Source organism: Acomys minous, assembly GCF_964271855.1.
Source record: "Acomys minous genome assembly, chromosome: 19".
NCBI classification, from domain to species: domain Eukaryota; kingdom Metazoa; phylum Chordata; class Mammalia; order Rodentia; family Muridae; genus Acomys; species Acomys minous.
In genome coordinates this window covers 54680403-54707971 of record NC_140499.1, presented here as the reverse complement: position 1 = coordinate 54707971, position 27569 = coordinate 54680403, and the positions used below count along the sequence as shown (strand labels likewise).

At 38.3% G+C, this 27569-nt stretch overlaps 1 protein-coding gene across 1 annotated transcript; it reads right to left on the bottom strand.

Annotated features, from left to right (window-relative positions):
- On the bottom strand, nucleotides 1–25375 carry ASIC5 (acid sensing ion channel subunit family member 5; the record flags this gene model as incomplete). Its single annotated transcript, XM_084768385.1, has 10 exons — nucleotides 1–161; nucleotides 1522–1613; nucleotides 6453–6621; nucleotides 8848–8904; nucleotides 10852–10999; nucleotides 11906–12055; nucleotides 13725–13850; nucleotides 17197–17434; nucleotides 22101–22407; nucleotides 25336–25375. 10 exons carry the CDS (start codon nucleotides 25373–25375, stop codon nucleotides 1–3), a joined length of 1488 nt encoding a protein of 495 aa, XP_084624511.1.
- Between the last annotated feature and the right edge of the window lie 2194 nt (nucleotides 25376–27569).

Here is a 27569-nt window from a genome sequence, read left to right as displayed (position 1 = left end):
CTATACTACTTGAGGTGGAGAAGTGCGCTGGATCATTTCAAGTATTTTTAGCAAAAAGAAAATGAATATCCAGTAGAAATTGGTGAATAGATACTCAATAATTTCTATAATTGTAATCAAACTAGCTCCACAAAATAGGCCCAGCTGACCGCCAACATCCGCTGTAATAAAAATCAGTAAAGAAATTACATTTTATGAAACAAAAGTCAACGTTATTATAGTATACATCATTTGAAACCAGTAAGTTGATCATGACTGATATATGAAGATACATTAATTATATTCTTTTAAAATTTAGTATAAATAGAATAATACAAACTAGCAACACTGAAAATAATATTCACAAAAAATAATCTCTAAAAGGAGATGGTATAAACTCTGTTTCTAAAGTTTAATTTAGACTTTGGAAGGTTAGAGTTCTAGGTAAAAATTTAACCAAATTGTAATATGCACTCATGAAATGCAAAGCAAAGCTGGAACTTGGTACCAAATGGCTGTGCCAGATTTTGCTGTTTTCAGAGAAGATAATTTCGATGCTAATTGCCTGGCTAGTGTCCTAATTGTATTGTGTATCAAACATTTATAATGGTCCATATAACCAAAATATGTATGTAAAACACTGCATTTTAAAACAGGTTTTCAACCTACATCGACAGACACAGCACTGACATATGAACCGTTTGTAAGTGTGTGGTTCTAAGGCACGAGGTGAATTCTCATTTTTCTGGTCTTCATTATGACCACCTCCAAAACCTCTGCACATTTCCCAGAAGAACTGTTTTGAAAAGTAACTTCCCAATTCCTTCTTGTCCGCAAGATCCCAGCAACCACCAATTCGTGTCCCCGCCCTCCGTCTCCCGCAAATGTCCCTGCCCTAGTACTGTCTTTTAAGGAATATCCCTTTATTAATTGTCTGCCTGGGCTCATCTTTAGGCAACTGATGTTTATTAAATGTGCTAAGGAAGCGTGGTTTTTGGTTGGAGCTTTGAAGAATTTGAATACTTCCTCACCGTCCCACTCTCAGCTGCTCAATCTGAAAAGGCTAACGCCTTCAGGTATTGTTCTCCTCTGACCCCTGCGAACCTTCCTCTAGTGTGTGACTGCTTCTAGGAAATCAGTGGTATGTTAAAGACTCTGTCTTTCAGTAGAAGAAGCAGGCAGTGGCTGTAAAGAAAGTGAATAATATTTGCTTGCTTAGGGCGCTTTTTACCCTTTCCTGGCATGAAGCCCTCTGTGAAAGTCTGAGGTTTGAACCTCCTGAAAATCTGTACAATAGTCACGCGGTGATGGGTGGCTTCAAGAGAAAGCTGCTGTGAGTGAACCTCTGAGACACACATCAGTCAATGGCTGCTTCGATAAAATCCTGTGTGGTGGAGTCACGGAGACAAGTGTTTCTTAGGGAGGATAATCATTGACAGGAGACAAGGGCACTGATTCTTCTTCTGGCCTGACAAACTAAGCCCTGACTAGGAAAGTAATCTGATGGCAAATGAGAGTTGAGGAAGGAGTCTAGGTACTCACCAAGTAACTCGGGGACACTCACTGCCTTTTGTTGCTGTGTTATCTTGTAGTTTAAGTCACTATAATTTATTTCAATGTTCACAAGATTCTCCCTGGGGATAAAACAGAATGAGCACAGCTGGCAGGCAGCTGGCAGCTGGCAGCAGCGTTACTTTTCATCCCTGTTTTAGAGTCAGGAACTATTTAACATTGCATTGGCTCCAGCTTATGTTAGCTCATGTATTGATCTGGTTAGCACTAACTGGAAGGCACTCTGGCCACGGTGGTGTTCAGAAGATAAGAAACAACAGCAACAACAAAACCACAAACACCCCTCCCCTGCCGCCACCCACATGCCTCATAAAGTCTCTATGCCTTGAGAAAAAAAAAAGTAAGTGTAATCATCTAATCACGGCCCAATATATTTTCAAACCTTTGGATTACAATTTTAATTTTCTATTCTTGACTTTTCCAAGTTACCTAGATTATCTTGAGGAAGGTAGTATTGTGTCTTTGTCCAAGGTCAGTATAATAGAGCTGAGCTCACAGGCTTTAGTGAGAAATTAAATATGAATCAGAGTAGAAGTAACCCTGCTGATAAATGCAATCTCCTGATTGTTGTTGACATACTTGAGTGAAGACTATATTTCAATGTCTTCTATAGGTCTTCACATGTGTCCAGAATGGGTCAATACCATCTTAAAACCATTCCTGTATAGGTGGGGGCTCCAACTCTCTCTCCTCTATACCTAGACCTCAACTATGAATTCCAATCATCTATTTGATTGATTTTTTTTTTGAAAATTCCACTTGGTTGTTTAATAACTTAACACATATGAACATATTCCAAGTCAAACTCTTGCTATTTTCCATTTGGCATCCCTAACCAGTCTAACAGGAAACCCTGTTCGTGGAACCATCAGTATCTAGGCAGAGTCTCATTGCTTCACACCCTCCTCTCCCCACTGTCACCCAAGACATCCTAGTCTCACTAGGAGTTTTGTGACACATGTCTGGCTGGATATTATGCTTTCAGTTTGAGGTACCCCCCTTCTCAGTAAATACACTCTGTTTTTTATAACAATAGCCAATAATTCTTCAACATACTAAAGTGGGACACTCAGCCTTATGCCCCTGACACTCCTAGGACACCCTTAGTGAAACATCTGCCTGGACTTGTGAGACCGTGTCTGTAGAAGTTGGTTTTTGTTTGTTTGTTTGTTTGCTTGCTTACTTGCTTGTTTGCTTGCTTGTTTTTCACTTCTGGTCAAGGTCATTTCCACTCACAGTCCACAAACCTAAAGAGAAGTGTTTTTTTCACCCTGGCTTCTCTAGATGATTTTTCATATATATTTTTTCCATTACAGCATATAACATCACTTTATACAACTTGCACGGCTGTCGTTCATATTCACTGTGGTAGAACTACGTGCAACAAGGCATGGGTTTTAAGCTTTACCAATGGAGGCGTTCCCATGCCAATCACAGACACTGAATCGAAACACCCAATGCATGTTCTTTATGTATTTGTTAAAAATGCAACAACTTAAAGGTGAAACCAACAAACAAGCGGCTAAATATTAACCTGTCTGGGCTACAAACTGAAATTGAATTCAGTTACCACATGATTTTCAGATGGCAATAAGAGTTTTAATGAAGAATTGACCCTATTAGCAACATTTCCTGAAATAACATGGCATTCTCTAACATATCTAAGGAGCATGGCTGTAAACCACTTTCCTTATTGTTTACAGTCTGGGGAATCAATACTCTCATATACTTAATTAAAATGCACCATTAATATGTGTAGTTAGTTTCCATTAGTCTAATGCTAGGTGACAGGAAAATGTACAACATTGAGACTGATCATAAGTGGAAGTTGTAAAATTTACAAGTGATAAAACAGTTATAAAATGAAAAAAGGCAGCAATGTTGTCATGGGAATTCTGAATTTTTAGTAACATTTTCATCTTTGTGTTCACTGTTATATTCTTAATTTGCATGCACACTGATAATATTGTTTAACTTTCCAAGCTAAATGTTAATGATCATTTACAGAGATTATCCATCTGTGTTTTCAGGAGATGATAAATTTCTCTTCCATAAAAATATTGATGTTTATGTAGTTCCTCTCTGTCATCTGACTCATCCAGCTATGTGGGTCCCTACAATTGGGACTCAAAGTAATAATGAAATTGTTCTATTAAGGCCAAGAACACTTGCTTGTCTTAGGAAAAAGCACTGTTGTAATTACATTAATTATTAATAACAGCGAAGAGATAAAGCTGATCACTTGTCTATATTACTAACCTTCAGGGGCTTGAGTATTAGTATGGCATGAGAAGGAATGATCTAGTTTTGCGCAAAACCAACCATTTTATTCAACTCTTATTTCAAAAATTGTCCAGTAGAACAATTTAAAACACCAACTTGCATAACCAATACAATTTGATCAAAATCTGCCACAAATGAGCGTGGGTACACTGTGGCCTGCCTTCATCTTTAGCACAGTGCTTAGTGATGGCCTCTTGGAGAGCCTGGACAGCCACAGGCTGTGGTTGATTTCTGCTCCGGGACAAAAGATGTGCAGTGTGCTTCAGGATTAGCTGAGAGGCTGCTTTGCTCTGCAACCTATTGCTAGCATTCCGTAGATGCCCTCTGGTACTTGTTTCCTGATGCTGTGATGGAGTCCCTCTAACATCTAGCTAGCTGCATCTAGGATTCTGGCAATCCCTTTGTCTGGACACCTTTGCTCTGCTACTGGCTTTGTCATCTTGGCCATAGCTTCCACTAATCACAACCAAACAAGGTCACTAGCTGTTCATTAAGAGACAATTATTAATTATATTCAGAGGGTTATAAAATGAAATAGGAGATGTTGTGAATTTCTATGGACTTTATTTCTGATTCATCAGTACATGTCCAGTACCTTACCTATATACTTTAAAAATAAAATAAATCTGAACTTGAGAGACATTGAAAAGTGTTCTTCTAAATCATGCTTACAGATCTTGGCATAACACTATGCTCAAAACAGCTTTCTATATTAAAAAACAAACACAGATGTCTGTATTGGAAGCAATTGTTTAAAAAAACATATAACTGTGTTTTTGTCTGTCTTTTAATTTACTGAGTGTTGGAATTCATAACTCAGAAGGCCTGTCATGTTGAAAATGCTTTTTTTAAAAATTTCTTGTTTGTACAGATTATTTTATTATCTATGAATATAAAAGGATTTTTTAAATTCTTATTAAAACAAACCCTAGGGTAAAGTGAATCAAAACATGCTTTCATTTGGGTATTTGGTCATGCAAATATCAGTGAACTTTAGATCAATTAATACGTTTATTTTAATAGTTGTAAGTATTAGTATTACTATTGTTTCAGTCCCCAAGTCTATAAACATAAATGAAATACATACACACACACACACACACACACACACACACACACACACACACATGAACAAACACAAACAAAACAAAACCTAGCTCCTAAGCCTTGGTTGGAAAAGTAAAACTCCAGGAAATAACCGACTGTAAAGCCCTGGCAAGGGGGCTCCCTGGAGTGGAGAATGAAGGGCAGTGCAGGCTTGGTACTGTGGCCCCTTATAGAATAGATGAATCAGAGCTTCTATTTGAAAACTCTCTCCCCAGGCTCCTCTAAAAATATTCCCCAGACCTGTGCTTTTGGAGCGCTGTCATTGTTTTCTGGTGCTTAGCCAGACACAAGCAGGACCTACCTGGCTGGCCTGTCTGAGGAAAACAGTCTATGTGCTAACACAGAACAGACACATTCAAAACTACCTGGTTAGCACCCCACCTGCGTGAAGAGGGAGCGTATTTAACAATCCACTATGCTGGGAAATGGTACATTCAAATAAAGGGGGCGGGGCTTCTTTTCTTGTTATCAATAATTCTGAAGGCTGGATGTTTTTCCCCCCAGTGGAGTCAATAATCTACATAACAATCTACATAAGCATATGAATCCAAGTAGGAAACTAGAGGCAAGAGTCACATCCTGGCACTTGCCCGTTCTCCTTTGTGTGTGGGTTATTAATATAAAGCCAGGGAGGCTCGGAGAGGATGCCAGTCAGTGCTCGTCAGTGGACAGGTCTCAGCAGTTTTGCTTTGTAACAGTTATATATGATCTGCTGTGGGTTCTTTTGGAGAATACAGCTTTTAAAGTAAACTAGCCAACATCTGTAGCTTTGTTACTATACAGCAGTTCCAGGTCCCTCTATCCACTATGCTTTTCTCGTTGAGCAGTATTACAGATACACGCGGGCTTCTCATGCTCGCAGGCTAAGTCGGTCCTGTAAGTTTGCTACTCAAACACAGCAAAGTATATTTTCAAAAGGGAGATACGTTTGTTTGGCTGTCTCCCTTGGAAAGACACTGAAATTTCAACTACAACTTTTGATTTATAACTCGCGAGGAGCAACATGGTTCAGCAAAGAGGAAATTAATGTGTTAGTTAGTATTTGGAGTTGAGACTTGGTGGGCAGGGACCAAGTTCCTTCCATCCCATTGACTTCCTTTTTTGACGGTTGTTTAAAATTCAATGGACGTTAATACACATTTATAGGATGAAAATACTTTTGTTTCCACCTATTTTATATAGTTATTAGGAGACTCAAAGCACAGAGTGTAAAGGTAAAGGTTTGTCCTATTTTACATGGTAGCTGATATTAACTAGCATTCGTATTTTCTCCAGTAGAGCCAGTGAAGGAGTAACCATGAGCAAATGACTTCAGTCCACGTCGTATGGCTCTGTTAAAAGCTAAAATAAGGGGCTAAAATATGTGATCATATCTGGTTAAAATTCCTATCCTGTTCATTGCTAGTGCCAGGACATCTGCGCTGCCTTCCATGTCATTTCTGGAGACTTCAAGTGTTAACTATGGAAAATTCATGTTAATCATGAAAATTTTATAAGGCTGACTAGATTACCTGATATATTCTTTGCTTTGATTCAATTTCTTGGCGAGAAACTTTGTTGCACTTTGACTTGGGAACGTAGAGTAAGAGACGGTAGCTGGGTATTCTGTTTCCTCACACGACACAGGGCAGCTGGAGTTGTGTGTTCCCATCGTGCAAAGCGCCTTTAGCTCAATGCGGTCTGGAAGGGAAACCCAAATAGTGCACTCAGAGAAGATTCTGCAACAGGAGGATACAATTCATTATTCCTCTCTCTGTATTTAAAACTAGTTAAGTATGCCTATAATCTTAGTAAACCACGTTTTATTTTACCATTGGTACAACCAACGGGACAGAATGTAAAAAACGGTTGTAACCCTGAATCTATGGAATCACTAGGGACAGGTTTTCATTAGGAATGAGACATTCCAGGAAGTTCCTGGACTGTTTCTATATGAGATCAATTATTTGGATAAAACAGTGTGGAGAGTGGTGTGTGCCATTCCAAGTTAAGAGAAACCCACTGAAGGTCAGTGGCTTGAATTACACTTATCTTTAGACGTATCCTAAATTGGTTTGAAATACCCTGTTGGTGTGTTTCTGTTTCCACGGTCTCCTTAGCCTCTCCGGCAGCCACTGAGGTTCTCAGTCCAGCAAGCTGTCGCCTTTCCACCTTCATGCTACACCCACATACACATGATCCAACACACTTATATATACTTACATGCTATTCTCACAGAAACACTCGCATGCCATGCATGTGCTCTGACACACTCACATACCCATATACACTAATCCCCTACACACACACTCATCCCTATGCTCATGCTCACATGTTCATAACACTTACTCACACTTTCACGTGCACAGCTGTGTGATCCTGCTATCTTACAGCAGGCTATCCCTAAAGCTCTGCAAGTATTGATGTGTTTTCCGAGCCTTTCCATCCAGCTTTCACCAGCAATAGGAAATCATGTTTGGCAACATAATTTTGATTTTTTTTCAATATGACATTTGCATATGTGGTTTTGAAACTAAAGAAAAATATAAATTCTACTTCATAAGCAACCTTGAAATATTTTATAACCATTTAAATTAAACCTTAATTCTACTGCTGTCTTAAGGATATTTCTACAGTAGGTTAGGAAAAAACTTTCGCGCAAGATTATAATGGTTAATTTTGTCAAGTTAGCAAAATCTGGAAACATCTGGGTAGAACATTTTAATCAGGTATTATACAGATCAGGTTGGCGGTGGGCGTGTCTATGGGACATTATTTATTGTTTATGTTAATTGAAACGGGAACACCTCCCAACTGTGAACCATTTGGTTGAGACTTCTCTGAATGTTGAATGACCCTTTCACAGGGGTCACCTAAGACAATCAGTAAACAAATATTTATGTTACACTTCATAACAGTAGAAAAATTACGGTTAGGAAGTAGCAACAAAAATAATGTTATGGTTGGGGGGGGGTCACCGCATCATGAGGAACTGTATTAGGGGGTCACAGCATTAAGGAGGTTGAGAATCACTGATTTAAGGGATCTTGAACTGCGTGGGGACAGAAGTAAAGTGAGATCAAGCATGCACTCATCAGTTCACTCTTCCCTGCTCTTAACTGTGGCTGTAATATATGATGTGACTAGCAGTTCCTACTTCCTAGATTTCCCCACAGTGAGGAACTGTGTGTGATCCAGAATTGTGAGTTAAGGTGAGTCCTTTCTCCCCTGGGCTGTTCTGATAGGTTGTTATGTCCCAACAACAGAAACAAAAATAAGACAAAGATGTGCAATATTTTACATTTTAAGAGGGTAATCAATGACGTAACAGCATAAATATGAAGTTATGTATATGGATCAAATAATATAATAGTAGAATATAATATTGGGGGTCTATGAAAATATTTAGGCAAAACAAATCTGTTTAAGTTGTTAGCACTTAAGGCATGATTTCATTTATGCAAAGGTGTCACATGTGACACATATGTGTAATTAAGTGAAAGGATGTTTCTTAGAAATATACATGATTTTCAACCTGACAAGCTTTTACTAGTTTTATATGATTATTTTTTAAAATTTAGAATATTTGATCTAGTCATAAAAAGTTTTAGTAATGCAATAAAAATCAAGGCTGTTTTGATACTATCAAGAACAGAGGTTATAAACAACGTAAAGATTTGGAAATAATCCCCCTGAGCTCTTGCTGGTACTCTGTTGTTATTTGCCCTTAACTTGGAGATATCCCACAGTCAGAGGGAATTTTCTTTTACTATCTATTTTCACGTAGCCAGTGCTAGGGAACTTCTAAAAATTCTTTATATAGCTTGGCTTTGTTATTTCTTGTTTATCCACAGTGTTATTTCATGTCCTATAACTAAGTAATTTTAATATATGCTTTGAAAGTAAAGAAACAATGAATCCACTTACCAAGAACGGGAGAAACACAGTTGTAGTACCTTAGTAGGTCGCACTCTATACCATTTCCTTAAAAACAGAAGTGTGGCGTGTAAAGGGGCTTCTTGAAATACAATTCTCTCATTAGAAGAAACAACAAAGCTTTGGGATGTACACCTGTCTGAGCAGGTAACTGGACGGAGGGGTCAACTCTGAGTTCACTGGAGGCTTTGTTTTTGAGAATTGTGGTTGATTGAACTCAGACCCTCAGACATGCTGAGCCAGCACTGGGGCACCTGCAGTGCTGAGATACACAGAGGCCCCAGAGTTTTGATAAAAGTAGCACCCTAAATCATAAGAACATTTCTTTTCTATATCTTCCTTCTGCCTATTCTGCATATGGACGTTTCTCCTTGGAACACAGACGTGCCAGCATCTCAGCATCCACTCCAAGAAAACACTGGTGAGAATAAAGCTGTTTTTTATCCTTTTTGCTTGTCACCTCAAACCAACTCTTTATGTTTTTAAATACTTGTAGATTTTATTTTACAATTGATGCCACAAGTTTTACCTTATTTTATCCATTTCATCATCTTATGATATAGGAATTATCATTTTCCATATGAAGTACTAAATCTCAGAAAGGTTTTTCCTAGAACATGTAGTTACAGAGGCCTTGACGTACTCTATCTTGTATCCTTTTCTCTCTCTGTATATTGATGTATTATATTTGTTATTCCTATTAATATGTAAACATATATACACACACAAAATATCTTTATACACACTGATCAACTTTCTTTAGGGGTTGGATGAGGGCATGAAAGTGCCAACATTTGTTATGCACCTGCTGTAGACCTTGAGAAAAAGAAGAAGAAAAATCAATTTATAGTGTTACTCCCTGGGCTGATTTTAAAAAACGTGGCTTCTGAATCTGACAGGATATTTGTTTATTGGTATAACACATGTGGTCTCTGAGGTTAGCCACAATGTTTACTCACTAATCCTCGAGATCTGAAGGAGACTGTGCTCTGAGAACTGCGGACAGTTTTAAGCATGCTTGTGAGGCTAAAAGGCAGGGCTATTTGTGTTCTAAATTCAAGACGCTTAAAAGAATAAGAGAAGGAGGGTGAGGAGGAGAAAGGGAGAGTGGGGAGGAAGGAGAAATATCGTGCTAATACATGCTTTTATTTTGTGTTTACTGTTTATTGAAATAACAGTCTTTCTGTGAGCCTTTATTGGGAAAGATATAGAGATAGAAACAGATAGGCAAAGAGAGAGAGAGAGAGAGAGAGAGAGAGAGAGAGAGAGAGAGAGAGAGAGAGAGCGAGCTTGACAGACAGACAGACAGACAGACAGACAGACAGACAGACAGGTAAAATCAACCTGGTTTTAGTCTCTCCATTTCCGGTTTTCTACATCTCCTTGTGGACTCCCCAAGTAAAGGCAGCAGAATAAATATAAATTAAATTGCTCATTATTTCTGTTACTCATTTCATCTTTATAAGGACCCTCTTCTGGAGAACACATTACTCTCCATTCTACAGAAAGTACAAAAAAGATGTGCCATTAGCCAGACAAGAAAATGTGAAATTAGACCCAAGTTTTAGCCCTCTGCTCTGTTGCCTTCCCTAGGGGTTTCCTGAGAGACCCTGGGTCTTGGTAATGCCCGAGAATGTATACAGAGATATCTTGAAGTTTCTTTCATAGGAATAAGGCAAATGATTTCCCAACAGTTAAATCATTATCATTATATGTATACATGACCTAATGTAAATTTTTTAATTACAAAACCTTTGACATTAGTTCAATTTAAGGTAAATAAGAATTCATGACCTAGACTGACAGCATCATTTTCTTTCCCAGAAATCTCTATGATGCGTCCATGCTTACAATTATACCAACTGAGACAACCTTTGTCAAGTGGGCCAATTTCCAGCATAGACTTTCATGAGAATGGAAAGCAGTTCAAGGACACACCAATTTCCTATGCTCCAACTTAAGCAGCATGGAGAGAAGTTGTCAGTCTTAACCTACCTGGAAGCAGAAAGGGCAAACATCCACACAGCCTTTGTATGTGCTGGGCTTTGCACTCCTTCAAACAACCGTATGTGCTGTAGGTGGTAAAGTTCCTCAACCTGATGTCAGGATTGCATTCTCCCCAGGGGTACTCCTGATGGACCGTCTGGAGACAGAAGAGATGCCAGAGTTAGGAGACTGACTTCTGTTGATCCATTAAATGATTGATTTTCCATTAAGGGATACTGAACAGTTTTACTTATCTCAGAGTTATTTGTTTATTTTTCAATACTCTTAAGTTTATCCATTTGTCCACACTTCTATCTTGAAAGTCTCTGAAGGCCACTGTGATAGCAGCGTTTACACCTTTAATCTAAGTGTTAACGAAAACATCACATAGGCCAACCATTCTAAAACTTCATTCACATACGGAAAAAAAAGCTATTTCTGCAAATGTTCTGTCATCGTATTTCTCATGTTACTCACAAACCATCAACCAATATGACAAAAACCAATCCTTTATTGAGAAGCTGGTATTTCATGTGCAACAGGTAAGGGCTTTCTTTATGTACCACACTTAAACTTTCTGACTCTGGAAAGAGAAAAGCTGTCCATGGACCAAGAGTTCAGGGAGTGGGTGCAAGTGGAGAAAGTTAATGAAGGAAGATCCTGAGTAAAAGGCTGTCATGTGGAAGCCTGCCACACGGGCTTGTCTCCATGGCTGATGCTCTTTCATTTTAGGTGGTTTTGTCTGTTCGGTTTGTTTGTTTGGTTTTTTGTTGTTTCCCAAAGGAATATTTCGATCTGAAGCTTACTTTTTGGTCCCTTTAAAAGTAAAATCTTTAGTTACCTTGGATTTAATAGGTTTTCCCATGATCACTCAGGCTGTACACAGGAATCTACCACCTAGGGTCCTCAGGAGAAAGGTAAAGGATCTGAAATGAAGTGTTGGCCTTTTCAGCCATGGCTCCACGCATAGCAGAAGAGTGTCTTTCATGAACAAGTTTATTCGTGTATTTAATGCATTCGTTACCAGGTAATCTTCCCCTCTCCACTGCTCCCACATTTTTACCTTCAGCTGGCGGATGGTCACCCGTGCGTGCATTCCCACAGGAGAGGACAAACCTAAGCCATCAAACTGCGGCTCCTTCTTGGGTGAGTGAATAACAAAGATGATGCCAGCATCGGCGAAACCAGGCATGGGATTATCCGTAAATTTCTCCTGAAGTGAACACACACAAGGATAATAGTTCTACAGGAGCTGAAGGTTTGGTTTCATCAATTCATGGTGTATTAGACTTCCTAACTTTAGTTATGCCTTATTAGGCTTCAGTCTATTGTGTGTGAGAGGTGTTGAAATCTGGTATCTAAAACACCCCTTTTCGGGCTGAATCGCACAGGTGGTTGCTTCTAAGAAAGTGTACAAGTACACCTGTGTCAGTTGCTTCTGAGTGAATCCCCATTGGTTGCAGCTGATGACCTCACTTCCTCTGTCCTCATTTCCTAGGTGCCTTTCAAAAGTTTCTACTTGGCTTTTCTTTTACTTTGCCAGTGTATCAAATAATCATTAGATTCTCTGCAATTAAAGCCCAGACCTTATTTATAATTCAATGTCTTCTTCAATAACTGTGAAAGTACACCAGTTCTTTAACAGCACCTTTTAATATCCAAATCTATATCAGGTAAACAGACTAACACATAAATTGCTAGTGATGTTGTAGCTTCAGGCTATAAAGGGAAGGTTGGATGTGCACATGTAAAGATTCTATAGTATATCAGTGTACTTTTGTGTAATTGTCCTGGAGTATGCTTTAGATTTCAGTAATTCAGAGGCCCATTTATCCTAGACTTATTAAACCTTCTAAGAAGCATTGACTAGCTTGGTTTATAGAAGTAGCCATGTATCATTTGCTCATGAAACTTACAAGTTTTAATTACAATATAGAAATATTTCTATTTTCCATTAATAAAATTTATAATGAATGTTTAAACTAATACCCAGAACTATTGTTTAAACAGTTTAAATATTGGTCAAATATTTGTTGAGTGTAGGGTTGCATTTGGGCATAAGTACAATTATTCTGAGTGGGACACAGGAGGAGGTTATAAATATGATATTAACAGAAGTTCTTTAAAAGCAGTCATGGCCTCATTCAAGTTTATGGAGGATACAATAATTTTCAGTGATTCAAGAAGAGGTGACCATCATTCTCTGCCACTCATTGCTTGTCTTTGAATATATACCAGCATAGCAGAAATCCTGATCTATAAGCTCTAGGTAGCAGAGAGCAGGAGTGGGAGCTATTCATCTAGCACCTTTGAAATAAGAGGTAATTCTTAGATGCTGGGACACCTGAGTCCCATGTCCAAATTCAACTTCCTAGGCTAGTTACACACATCAGTCATCAAGGAAAAGCAAACCAATGAACAGTAGGGTGTTGGTAAGGTACACTTTTGTACTATTCTTACATAGAAGGGTTTTTCAGAGAAGAATTCCATGACTAACAAATTATATAGGGAGTTCTCTAAGCATATTTCCATGCTTGGTTGAAAATCCTATTACAGTTATGTATTTAATGATAGTGTCCTTAGCTAGAGACACGATGTAACAAAACAGTCCTTTTTTTTTTTTTTTTTTCACTCTACTGCACGAATGATGCCTGAGTCGTGCCAATAGAAGTTGGTAGAACAGCAAAAAGTGTGGAGCTTGGGCCTGAAGAATCTACTTTCTGATTCACAATCCACTGGGCATTCAAATAAATTTGCAAGGGGTGAAGTAAACTCAACTGGTGGACATTATTTGACAGAGAAAAACATTCTTACTAAAAATGGAAACCTGTGCATACTCATTTTGCCTTTCTACCCAGACTAGAATGAAGCCAAGTGGATACCTGATGGACGTTGAAGAGCAGCTTTAAGCCTCTTCCAGACACACTCACTTTATTCTTGCTTTGGACATTCTCACCGTGGTTAAAAGTAAAGCAATTCCCGTACTCAGTGAAGACGTGTTTGAAATCCTCCCATATGAAAAGGAACCAAATAGGAGAGTCAGTGAGGAATTTTTCTTTTTTCTTTTTTTATTGTCTTTTTATTAAATATTTTTTATTTTGAACATATACTTTTTATTATTATACATTTTTACAATAAACTACCTACAACAAGAAGAACCATGAAACAATCAGCAATTACATAAATGTTACATTCTTAGTGTTTTGGCTATTTGTTTGGCAGCCTTGAAAAAAAATCTTTCCTATTTCTTGTGTCTAAAGTTCTGAATGTAAATCAATATCTATCATATGTCGTCATTATCAACCTAAAATATCTATCTAGACCTAAAAACGTCTTTACCCCTAAACAACTAAACTTAATTGTAAAACTAAACTATCTGGTCTTCAACCCATCAGAGACTTGAGAAGTAATACCCCTGAGTATACAGGAGATGCAGCTTCCCAAATGAGAAGATGACAGAGACAGTTTGCTGTCTAAATGGTCACCCAAAACTCTCTAATTTTGGAGCATCATCTTTAGCCTTCTGGACCAATATATCTGACAGACATATTTGTGAGGCAGGAACTATTGAGGACGTGCTTACCCTGTCTTGGCAGAGTTTGGCCATTGACTCTGCCTGCATCCAAGCTTGCCCTTTTTGAGGCATAATTCTGTCTGTGGTAGAAATGAGGACATGTTGCCCAATGGCTTGTTTGCCACAGTTGACACCATCTCTATAAGAATGTTCTTTGATGCTCATCATCATCTTTGAGGTAGGCTGGGTGTTGCCAGGAGTTAACCTGTCTCATTGTCAATGAATTTTAAAAATAAGCTCAGGCCCTAAGATCAACCATTAATAAATTGGACCTTATGAGACTGAAAAACTTCAGTAAGGTGAAAGATATTGTCAATAGAACAAAACAACAGCCTACAGACTGGGAAAACATCTTCACCAACCTACATCTCACAAAGGGCTAATATCCAAAATATATAAAGAACTCAAGAAATTAAACACCACCAAACCATGTAACCCAATTTAAAAAAAAAAATGAGAAACAGAACTAAACAGAATTCTCAACAGGAATATCGAAGGGCTGGGAAACACTTAAAGAAATGCTCAACACCCCTAGTTATCAGGGAATGCAACTCAAAACAACTCAAAGAGTCCATCTTAAACCTATCCAAATGGCTAAGAACAAAAATTCAGGTGAGAGCACATGCTGGAGAGGATGTGGAGAAAGGGGAACACTCCTCCATTGCTGGTGGGAGTGCAAATTTGTACAACCACTTTGGAAACCTGTCTGGTGCTTTCTCAGGAAACTGGGAATAATTCTACTTCAAGATGCTCCACCAAACAGTGGGGCATTTTTCAATGCCCTCAAATTGCAATTACTCTATCATTATTTTACTCCTGCAATTGTTTATGTGAGGATGCCTATATCAGAAAGATTTGACTGTTTGGCACTATATACATGTCCTTGATCAACAATTGCCACTTACATAATGAACATTATTAGGTCAATTTGCATGCCATTTTTAAGTGACACATTTTTACATATAATTAAGAGTATATTTTTTAACAATTTAAAAATACCTAGATTTACTTTTTTAAATGATTCTTTTAATAATTACTTTTAATGATTCATGTGACCATGTTTTTAGCCTTTGGTGAATGGCTTCCACACCCTTCATTTGAGAAATCACTGCTCGGTCCCATGTTCTCTGTGGGGCAGTCACATCATGCTTCCCATTGACCTTTTGTGATCGCCCGCTCCCTCCCCCACAAAGATGTGCATGTTATATAAGTTGGGGTGATCTGCATAGCCCAACCTCATTCCTATGCAACTGGCTTGAGAACAGATGGTGAGACTTTCACTGGATCATCGCCTGGATTCTTGAGTGCTAACGACTCCCACAAAAAAGCAGACAGGCAAAGTTAGGAGACAGAAAGGCAGAATCAAAGTAAGGGTCTCATTGGTACGCCATTTTGTAAAGCCAGCACTGGTTTAGATTACCCAGTGAACTAAACCACGTATGTATGTGTGTGTATATATATATATACACATTTATTTTACTTCACAGAATACTAGGATTGGGTTCCTGTAATGTGTGTTATCACTAGTGAACATTTCCCCAGTATGGAATGTGATTGTATTAGTAAATACAAAGCAAAGGAGAAGAGCGGCCCCACCCCCGCCCCCACCCCCACCCCTCCCACTGCGAGTGTTCAGGCCTCTTCCTGCTTCACTTCACTCCTATCAGGCTCTCCTAGGAATTTCTCTTATCTTTTTGCTATTGTATCGTGGGAAGATGAAGTTGATATCTCTTTGACTCCATCTCATAGAATAGTGAATTAGAGATATAGGAAATAAGGGACCAGAACCCAGGCATGCTGTACCTTATCTTAGCCTATCTGTGTTTGCAATTAAAACAGAACTGTAGAGGTTACATGTGGATTAAAAAAAAAAAACTCGTTGCCCATCTTGTGCATGAGGCATCTGGAAGGCTCATGTTCTGTGTATTCTGGAAAGTGCTACTAGCTCAGGTACTGTGCGACAGCTGCTTTAGGTGGAGAGATGCTTTCTTCAAATATGTTGTTGAAGGATAAGGAAAAAAATTAAAGTATTGTGTTATGTTAAGCTGTTTTATTTTGGGGAAACTATGGTTCAAGAAGGTCTTCAAAGCTTTTGTCATCTATCATTTTTTTGTAACCTGCCCCGACCTGTGTGTGTGTCTGTGTGTGTATATGTGTGTGTATGTGTGTGTGTTGTATGTGTGTATATATATGTGTGCACGTGTGTGTGTATGTGTGTGTGTGTCTGTGTGTGTATATGTGTGTGTATATGTGTGTGTATGTGTTTTATGTGTGTGTGTTGTATGTGTGTATATATGTGTGTGCACGTGTGTGTGTGTGTGTGTATGTGTGTGTGTGTGTGTGTGTGTATGTGTGTATGATGCCACCAGACAACTCTGAGTGTCCTGCACTGTCCCTATCTTCCTTTTTTCCTGGGTCAAGGCTAGTATCCAGCCCAGGCAAGTCTCTGCTTCCCAGAGTGCTGAAGTTACAGGCAAGCATACAGCAGTACCAGATTTTTTTTGGTAAGAGCTCTGGATCTGAACCCACATCACCATGTCTGTGCATCAGATAGTGCCCTCATGCCTCAGCCATCTCTCCAGTCCCTTACATAACTTCTTGAAAGAAGAAGTTCATTTCACATGGATCCCACATCTCCCTCTATTCCAAGGCAAAACTTAGCACAGCTAACGAACTTAGGTAGATTTCTCCATGGATCAATTTTATTTGATCCATTAAGAAATAGATCAAAACCATAGCCTATAGTTTTGATTATATTTAGAGAGATGTTCAAGAATTACCTTTGGACCACATGGTTTTCCAAAAAATTCACAGTGCACCAAAGTGTCATGATTGAGATAAAAACCATTGCTCTTGACAAACTCTGTAATGCTGAAGTTTTGGTGACTTGCAACAAAATCTAAGGTCTCACGAGATCCAGTGTGGTTGGCACTGATTTCCTGAAGGCGGAGCACTTTGGAGACTATGTCCCATAAGAAGAATATGATGCCAAATTTGGAAACAGCATCTGCTTGGAATCTATTAGTAGTAATGAAAGCATTGGTTAGAATGACAAAACTTAATTTTCTAGCAGACAGAAACAAGGCAAAACTACGTCAGTGAAGGGCTACATTTATTAAGCAATTTCCACTGTGCATCATGTCTACATCTTTATTTGCAAGCGCTATTCCTTACATTACTTCAAAATATAATTAATCACTTCATATTTCAATTCTATGAGCCTTGGCATGAGTAGCTTTCCTCTCTTCTCCTTTACTGGCAGCACTAAATGGAATGTGTGGTCCAGTCTTTATAGGGTTCTATGTCATGCAATATATGGTTTGCATGTCATTCTAGAACCTTCTTATGTTCTACACTTTGTCACTTATTTTTTCAGTAAATATATTAAATTTTCTCTAACTGATCTATAAAGGCAGAAGCTAGATACTTATCAGAGGGGTAAGACGTGAACACACTGTGTAGAGTTTATGTAAGTTGAACATACCTAGGTTACTTGGTTGAGCATAATGCTCTCCAACTCTATCCATAGTACAAACAAAAGGCTAACAATTTCAATGCTGGGTATAAGGACACATATTGTGCACATGCACCACATATTTGTTGTCCATTCATCAACTGATGCAACTTTTGCATTGTTTCTATAACAATTGTTGCCATGGACATGCCTGTTTTGCATATTGACAAATTTCTTTTTTTTTTTTTAGTAAGTAGCCAATAGTAGGCTTTCAGGATAATGAGAAGTTCTATATTTAGTTTGTTGAGTAAGCACAGTCCTACTTCCATATGGCTGTAATAATCTAACTTCCAACAGTATGCGAATTACCCCTTCCCCAATCTCACAAATATTGAAGGGTTCATCTTTTTAGAAATAGCCATTCTTGCACAGAGGGAGTCGTTAGCTCATGGTGGTCCTGACCTAGATTTTATTTTCATTTTTCCTTTTCGAAGGGGGGATATTTATTTACTTAATAATAGTTTCTGTAGAGCTACTTACAAAATGACTATCAGAATGTATTACACCAATCATGACTAAAGCTTTGGTATATTTTTCCAAATTTCTAATATCTAAAGATATTATCCTGGTGGTGATAATAATTGTGTTGTATTATTATTTAATATATAATTCTTTTGACATTTATTTACATTGTATTTTATTTATTTAAATTTAAGCCCTTTGAGAAGTTAGTACATGAGCTCTCTATATGTATCACTCCTACTCTTCCCTCTCATCTTCCAATCCTTCTGTGCCTACCTCCTAAACTTACAATCACTTTCAAAATTATTATTATTTACGTGTGTGTGTGTGTGTGTGTGTGTGTGTGTGTGGTGTAACTCACTGAGTCCACTTAGATTTCTTTATAAAATGCTTTTTGTTTAAAGTATTTTCTTTCTAGTACCAGCCATATTCAATCTTTTCCCAATGAATGCAAAATAACAACAAAACCCCTAAATCAATATAACTGATGTTTCCTGGCATGACAAGGGTTTCCAACTGTTTCCATGATTGTCTCACATCATGGCATCTCATATTGTCTTACGTCTCCCTATAGAGGCTATGAAGCAATGCCCCTTACAGGATTCTTTTCCAAATGGCTCTGCAGTTATTTTGAAATGAAATGAATTAGTCCCCAAAAATTAAAGAATTAGCCATCCTGTGGGTATCATAAATATAGTTAATAAGATTATTAAAGAAGACTTTGGCTTAAAATATTCTCAAATTAAATTTGTTGTACTAATGAAGGTGGAGACCTCCCTGGTAATTTTGTCATATTAAATGATGTAAATAAAGTCTAGTAATATGAGAAACAAAGAAATAAAGGTTTTTTTTTATCAAATGTGATACTTGACGTAAAACTAAAGTGTCATGTACTGAGTTAATTCTCAATCTCGATACACACTTTTAAAATTACTCTTTTTTAAAAATGTGGATGGCTGGGGTAGAGGTCAAAGTGAAAGTTCCTGTCCTCCATGCATAGACTAGATTTAGAACTTGAAACTGCAAGACAAAGCTTGCTCCTTGTTTCTAAAATGTTTGCAATGTGTCCTTGCAAAATCACATCTAAATGGTATCTATTGACCCTAACATATGAAGAGTATATAGTAAAATGTAGCAAAATACATTGATTTCTGTAAACCAACTAATATGTGGGAAACAATTCCTAAAAATATTCTTGTACACACCAATGGCTCTAAATTCACTTCCCAAAACCATATGATGCAAAGAAAAAAGTTTCAGTAGATGCCTGAATTAATGCCTGATTCAGCCCTTCATTGACTTCTGCTGCAATATGTAAGCAGGTCATGTATGAACAAGAAAGGTACTTTACATATAATTTTAAAGTGAGGATATCTGGAGAAGAATGACATTTGGATTCCCCCATTTGAGCAGATTGTAGCATCTTACTGGTCCTCTCATTAAGAATCCTGGAGTCTGCATGAACACACACACACACACACACACACACACACACACACACACACACACACACACACGCACATTTACACAGATTGGGAAAATTAATGAGCACAATGATTGTAAAGAAGAAACAGAAGAACTTGAGCTGTGTATTTTGAAACAATAGTTAAACACATGTGCTCTCCTCCATAAGTCACTATCTCTAGTTTTAGTAGAAGGAAAAAATGGATAGCTTTGGCAAAATATAATGGAAATATTAGGTGAATTCTATAGTACTGATACTTAGCAGAAATTTGATACAGAGCTATGTATAATTTATTAAATTGGTTCCAAATAATAACTCCATGGATAATAGCTAATTTTCCAGAATTGGTTGCACAACTTAATTTTTATGACTTTGTGCCAAATGTACCTTTATGAGATAGTTCTTCTTGTCTGTTCATTGCTTTATGTAAAAAAAGAACTTTTGAAAACTGGAATGGATTTTTAAATAAATTATAAGTGAAGCAGATTGAAGAATATATTGAATGTGACATTGAGTCAATGACAACTTTGCATTACTGTTTAAATGGAAATGCAATGTTACTATCAAATACTGAAACTGATAAGAACGCATGTTCTTTTCCAAAACAAAAATCATAATAAAAGTATTATTATGACTTTTTCTTAAAGTTTTATATTTTATTTTCATCTTCAGCATTTTTACACATTCATTATTTTGTTTCATAACTTGGCTATTAGCAAAAAGAACTGTGTCAATTAGGCCAGAATAGGACAAGCCTGTGACTTGCACTCTAACCTACACACACACACACACACACACACACACACACACACACACACACACACGGGTCCTAGGGGATTATTAAGTTTTCTTGATCCTTTCTTAGTTGTTATGAATCGGTGAACAGCATTTTTCTGTATCAGCTCTCAATTTCCTACCGATACGTGGTTGTACACGAGAGAGAGTTGGAAGCAGAGCTTCTGCCACCTCCCTTCCACCTGACACAAGGCAATCATGGAGCTGCAAGTGTGTCCCCAGCTCCTGTTTCACACTCATCTAAAACTCAGCCTCTGCCACATGGACCTGGAGATGACATGCTGGCAGCCTGTATCTCCCAGGACACACAGCCCTGTCGCTGTCAGATTGCATGCCATTTGAACAGTGTGAAGATCTTTTCTCTTGTGGGAGGGTTGATTTATCTTTGCTTTCTGACACCTTGATGCATAAATTGAAGCTTTGAAGGACTAGAGGTCACACAAACCTCTTATAACATGTACAGTGGATCCAATACTAGTTCTAGAATTATCTCTGAAACAAAGCAAATTGTATTACTTCAATTGATGTTACAGCAGATACATAAAATGGATGAATAATTATATATATGGTATATATGTGCCATTCTCTCTCTCTCTCTCTCTCTCTCTCTCTCTCTCTCTCTCTCTCTCTCTCTCTCTCTCTCCACACCCACACCCACACACGCACACACACAGACACATGAATGTACATGCGTGTGCTAAGGAGATGAAGGGATCTGCCCATGGTCCATTCATCATTAATAACCGTGAGTCTAAAAGAACACCTCCATCCAGAAAAATTCCTACTTATGATCTTTCAAGCCTCACGATGGACAGGGGTTTGTTTAGAAGGCCTCCTGTGAGGAAGCCATCCTTCTCACTGCTGCCCTGCTGCAGTGACTACAACTTAGTGGGCTGCCGTCCAGAGCTTGAGTGGAAGCAGAGAGCTCAGCTGAGTGTAATGCTCTTCAGAGCTCAGGGCCCTAGGCAATTGGCCAGGATACATACCTTTGGGTCTCTAGCCAGCCCTGCCTCTACTAAGGTAGATATCTCACCACATAAACAATCACACCTCATATCTTCAAGTGCTGTGTGTTAGCTCCCTTGTCAGTTCTTCCTCATGTCCTGCCCTCCACATACACTCCACATAGAGAGCCTGTGTATAGTTATATTGTGTCTGATAATTATTCAATTACATAGGGAGACTCCTCATTAGTGTACTAAATTATAAAATTCAGGAAACCAGGTTGTTTTACTTTACCTAGCATACTACTGCACAAGGAAATGGAGGAAAGGAAAGTGAATGGATGAAAAAATTAGCAAGTTTCTTTATTTCCTTATCTTTGTACCTTAAGTTTTAAAATGCCAGTATTTTAAACACTATATCTGAATACTTTATGTTAATCATCCAAGCAAATTTATACTAAAATTAATTTTTAAAAATATCATGATTAAAGCAATGATTCATACCTGTTCAAGTTACAGAACGTCACAGCTGGGAACTCGATTTTTTCCACATACTGAACCTCTATAGATGTTGTGGTTGGCCAGGTGAAGTAGTTGACCAAGCGACTGTAGATCTGCCACACCAAGAGGGAGACAGAGCCCAGCACTACAGACAGCCAGATCACCTTTCGAACTTTGCTCTTGTTCTGGGCAATATTATATATCCCGTGAAAGGAAGTGGAACCGGCAAAGTCATGATCAAACTTCTTCCGGTCAGTCGGAGACGGCAGTGGTTTCTTTGAGAGGTAATGCCTTATCTTTCCTAAGAGTCCTGGTGCCCAAAAAATTATTAGGCAAAAACAAGTCAGTGAGTTAGAAAACCGTAAACCATTCATAAAAACTACAACCCCAAAATGACAAAACAGGTTGCCTTCCTTATTGGATGTTCATTAAAGCCCCCAGAATCATCTCGCATTGGATGATTTATTCAGAAATGAGTAAAATGCAAACTAGGTGAGTCTACTGATAATCTGCCAATGCCACCTAGAAACAGCTCTGGTTAAGGAAGAGGCGTTGATGGCGGAAGCATATTGGTGTGTTGTTAAGGCCAACTTTGAATGAGTGTTTCGTGACAGCTCGTAACTTAAAAAAAAAAATGTCCTCCCCTCTGTCTCAGTTTCCTGGTAAGTGAAGGCTTTCGTGGGACAGAGGGTCCTAGAAACCTACAAGTAGAACATTATGATAGGCAGATTTGGGCACAGGGGTCCCGCTCAAACTAAGGCACCAGCCAAGGACAATACAGGCGGTAAACCTTAAACCCCTACCCAGATCTAGCCATTGGACAGAGCACTCTCCACAGTAGAGTGGAGAGTGGGATATGACTTTCTCACGTACTCTGGTGCCTCACCTTTGACCATGTCCCCTGGAGGGGAAGACCTGGTGGCACTCAGAGGAAGGACAGCAGGTTACCAAGAAGAGACTTGATACCCTATGAACATATACAGGGGGAGGAAATCCCCCTCAGGAACAGTCATAGGGGAGGGGAATAAGGGGAAAATGGGAGGGAGGAAAGAATGGGAGGATACAAGGGATGGGATAACCATTGAGATGTAACAAGAATAAATTAATTAAGGAGAAAAAAATGGTCCTAGCTTCCAATTCCTCTTTCTCCCTGCAGAAGCAGAGTTCCTTGGGCTGGATCAGGCTAATTCTCTTGAGAGTCCCAAGTGGAGCTACAATAACCACTTCCTCAGTTCCTTTCTCTCAGTGCTGTAACTTTTGGTGTTGTGACTTCTGTGCACCGTGTGCTTTGTACCCAATTTCTTTACTCCTCTGTTGGCTCATCAGAAGGTGAGTCAGTTCAGTGGGTCGATATGCTGCCTGCCGGCTTAGAAAATACGCTTTCGATATTCCCAGTCATCAATTAAATAATGATTATTGATATTGCTTGGAAGAGACTGGTAAGAGTTTTGCTAAAATACATTTGGCAATGTATAAAATAGCCACACAGAATGTCTCTTCGGTTATTATCTTTTTCACTTGGTGACAGACAGATGATGCAAAACTTCTCTGCCAAGGTGAGAAGATGAGGTTCATCTGCAAGTAGAGCCTCCACCTTCTGGTCCCGGTCTCCTGTCTTGTAACCTAGGCAACCCTCTGCCAAGTTTCACTACCTCTTTCTGACTCTTCTATTAACTGACAGCAATAACATCTGTCTTGTGTATTTTTATATTAAATAGCATAATTCTTGGAGATAGTTCAGCACATAACATAGACCATGAGAAATACTCAATATTATTAAATATTCAGGGTTTTAAGAAAATAATCTACAGTTCTTACTTAAGAAATGAGTTGTTGGACAAGTCTATCTAAAGGTGGAAGAAGAGAACTATATGGATTTGTCCTCTGGGCTCCACGCATGCGCAGTAGCACCCAGGCGCCCACCACATATATTAGATATGTATATGCATGCATGCGAGCACACACATACACCAATAACACTAATAAGAATAACAACAGCTATCTCAAAAACAAAGAATGAAGTAAGATCTTAAAAGCCTACTACATTCTCACAAGAAAGTTACTTCAAAATTTAAAACTTTGCTTCAATTCAACCATTAACATTTTTTGTCAACTATGCAGCATTAATTTTCTTCCAAAAGGCTGCAATCTTTTTCTTATCATTAAGTTAAATTTTAATACCTTACTAATCTCTAATCAGTAAGCTAAGAGTTTTTTCATGGTATCTATCAACGTTTTCTAAAGTTTCTTATTTCATGCACAGTGCATGGACACTCACAAACAATGTTACACTGTTAATGCTATCACAAACTATGTAGTCATGTTTGTATTAATACCATTGGCTGGAATTGCACTATCATCAATAACAGCATTATATAATCTTTCTTTTGATATCAGGTTAACCAACACATATTAAAAAAAAAAAACTCTGGCTAAGTTTCACATAAAATCAGACAGAGGGAAACATATTATTAATTACCAAAAATTAATTATCAAAATTTTGATTAATTATTATTACTTCAGCATTGCTTAGAAGTGTTTATGAAGACTTTATCCTCACTGAAAAAGCAGTTCAGTCGTGAAGCAGCTTTCCCCTTTCCCACTGCAGGGCTATAGGCTATTAGTGAGACTTTTCAGGCACCTGGTCAGGTGAAGTCCAGCTGGCTGCAAATACTACCCAAATAATACATTTCAGGTATCAGCTCATTTAATCAAGATGTACTCATTGACAATTGTGTTAACTTTACTGAAGTATATTTTTTTTTTTGGCTATTTGTTAGAAATGTAGTAATTTTTAAATAAGTCTTTCAGATGAAAAGTGAATCTGCTGGGTGAGTCATGCCTGTCAAGAAGCTCAGAGCCTGCAGTGGGGGCCATCAACCCACACAGCAGGGACTTTGAATTCCCTCACAGAGGAATATTGCATCTCACCCCTCTTTGGAAAGTTTGGGGCCCCTACATAAAGGCTGATGATCACAGAGGCAGTTTAAGAACACAAGACAAACATATATTATAGAGAAACAAATGGACAAACAACAAAATTTGATTGTAACATACAGTAACATTTTCATATTTTTGAGTGCTCATAAGCTAATCTTTTGCTACTAAAACTGTATTATTCATTTTACACTCATCTTTGTTCCTGTGAAAGTAATACTTGGAATCCAGTTTCCCAAGGGATCAAACCCATTTCCGTTTATTTCTGCTCCTTAGGGACAGACGATGCAGTGGTTCCTACCTTTCTCTGCATGCACTTCTGATTTCTCAGGATGTTCCATTTTTTGCTCTCAGTGATCCCAAGTCCTCTGGGTACATCCAATTTTTATCAATAACAATATTCATTTTGTGCCTTTTATATAAAATACAGCAATTAAGGTTGTAAAACGTGGGGGCAATTTAAATATTTGTGTTGCTATGTTAGGCCTCATAAAGCACTTAATCTGTAAATCAAAAACACTAACAGAAGCAGCCATGGGCATTTATAGACCGGCAAGAGGCCATTGTAGGTTAAAAACCAGAACGCATCATTGAGAATCCATTTTCTAGAAAAGAAAAGGAAAGCTGTGACCTCACAGTGGCCTCTGATGACGCCAGTGGGTGCTCAGGTGATAGTCTCTTCATAGTTTACCTCTACTCTCAGCTAAACACAAGTCAAGTTGAAGTGTTTGTGTGTGTGTGTGTGTGTGTGTGTGTGTGTGTGTGTGTGTGTTTATCTTTGTTTTGAAGTTTCTTTCATAAGAGTGATAAAGCTGTAACAGGAAGAAAGTGACCAGTCAAAATAAAAAAATAATAAAACTATAAAGGATACTAAGTAAAAAAGAAATGCTAACTGCAATAGTATATATTTGTAAAATCATGAAGGCCTGACTTAGACGGGAAGTAGTGGAGAAACAATGAAACTAATAGACGTCATGAAGCAAATGGACCTAACTGATATTTACAGCACTTTTCACCTGAACACAAAAGAATACACCTTCTTCTCAGCACCTCAAGGAACCCTTCCCAAAAGTGACCATATACTACTTTATCACAAAGTGAACCTCAACAGACACAAGAAGATAAAAATTATCCCTTGTATCCTATTAGATCACCATGGAGAATTTACCATTCATTTTTATTTAAAAACAAAACAATAACTGCAGTTGTGCGTTTGCACGTATAAATGCTGCCATCTGTTGATCACATCCAGAAATTACATGTATCTTTGCTAGAGGTTGTTGGCTTTGTCATGGTTATATTTTATGAGAGTCTACTGACTTCAAAGTTGAACATCTTTTGGAATCTTCAATAGCATAAGTTGAAACTGGGCTTATAGGGAGGCAAATTAAGAGCCCTCGGGTGATGGGCTTGGGTGTGCTTCCCCAGTCATGGCTCTGAGGAACAGAGTGAATCTTGTGAGATGAATTTCTCAGAGAAATATTTCCTCTTCAGGATTAGACTGCAGATAGGGATGCAGTCTAAGACTTCATGTTTTGCCGAGAGCAAGAATCTACTTACCCTTCTCCTGTCTTTGGACCTAATTCTTACTACCATTTTCCCAGAAGATTTGTAGAGCTGTCTGGTGTACAAGTGTATATCAGAGCACCAAAGTGGCCTGCTTGTCAGATGCGCATGAATTGAACTGCTAAAATAATTGTCTTCTGTTGCTAGGTTGATTAGGAGGGAGAGGTCCTTACCCTCTGGGAGTGAAGACAACAGGAAAATGGGACTTCCGGGGAAGGAAAGTTTGGGACAAAGAAAAGCAAGAGAAGGAGCCCCCAAAGCACACTTTACTTGCTTCTCATGCAAATTTGCTTTAATTCCACTTTCTAGACTGTATTTTCCATTCACTTCCTCTTTTCTATGCCAAAACGTATTGATATTTCCCCAGAGTGCCTTTGTATGGAGACAGAAAAGCAAAGTGAGAGTTCCCATGACCTATTTCTTAGCTGATAACAAAGAAAAAAAGAAAGCTGAGCTCTATGACACAAATGCCTTTGGAAATGTGTTCCTCTTTCCTATAATATTAATAGGCAACATTTGCTATTTGTCACACAGATAAGAGTAACTCTTCACTTCTCTTGAATGTTAAGATGGGCTTCCCAGTGTCTTTCTCCTTTTGTAGAAACTTTTGTTTACTTTGCTTGCTTGCTTTTTATCAAGAAGTCACGCTCGCCTCCCTCCTTCCCCCGTAGCCCCCATCCGGCCCCTCCATGCTGCTTTTGGTGACTAAGTTAAAGTTGAATTTTGACTTCTCTGCCCAGTTATGATCCCCTCTCTATTTTCCCTCATCATCTTATTTGAAATCAAAAGCCAGGATCCCCCTCACAGATGTACCTAGTTCTTTTGTTGATCCGACCTTTTCACTCTCTAAGATATCCAATTAAAGCTAAAACATAGCTTACCCACACTTCCTTTCTCTGATTATGAGGGTGTTTGTTATAAGGATATATTACAGAAGACAGACCTATAATCCCCCTTTCCCTGCTCTAT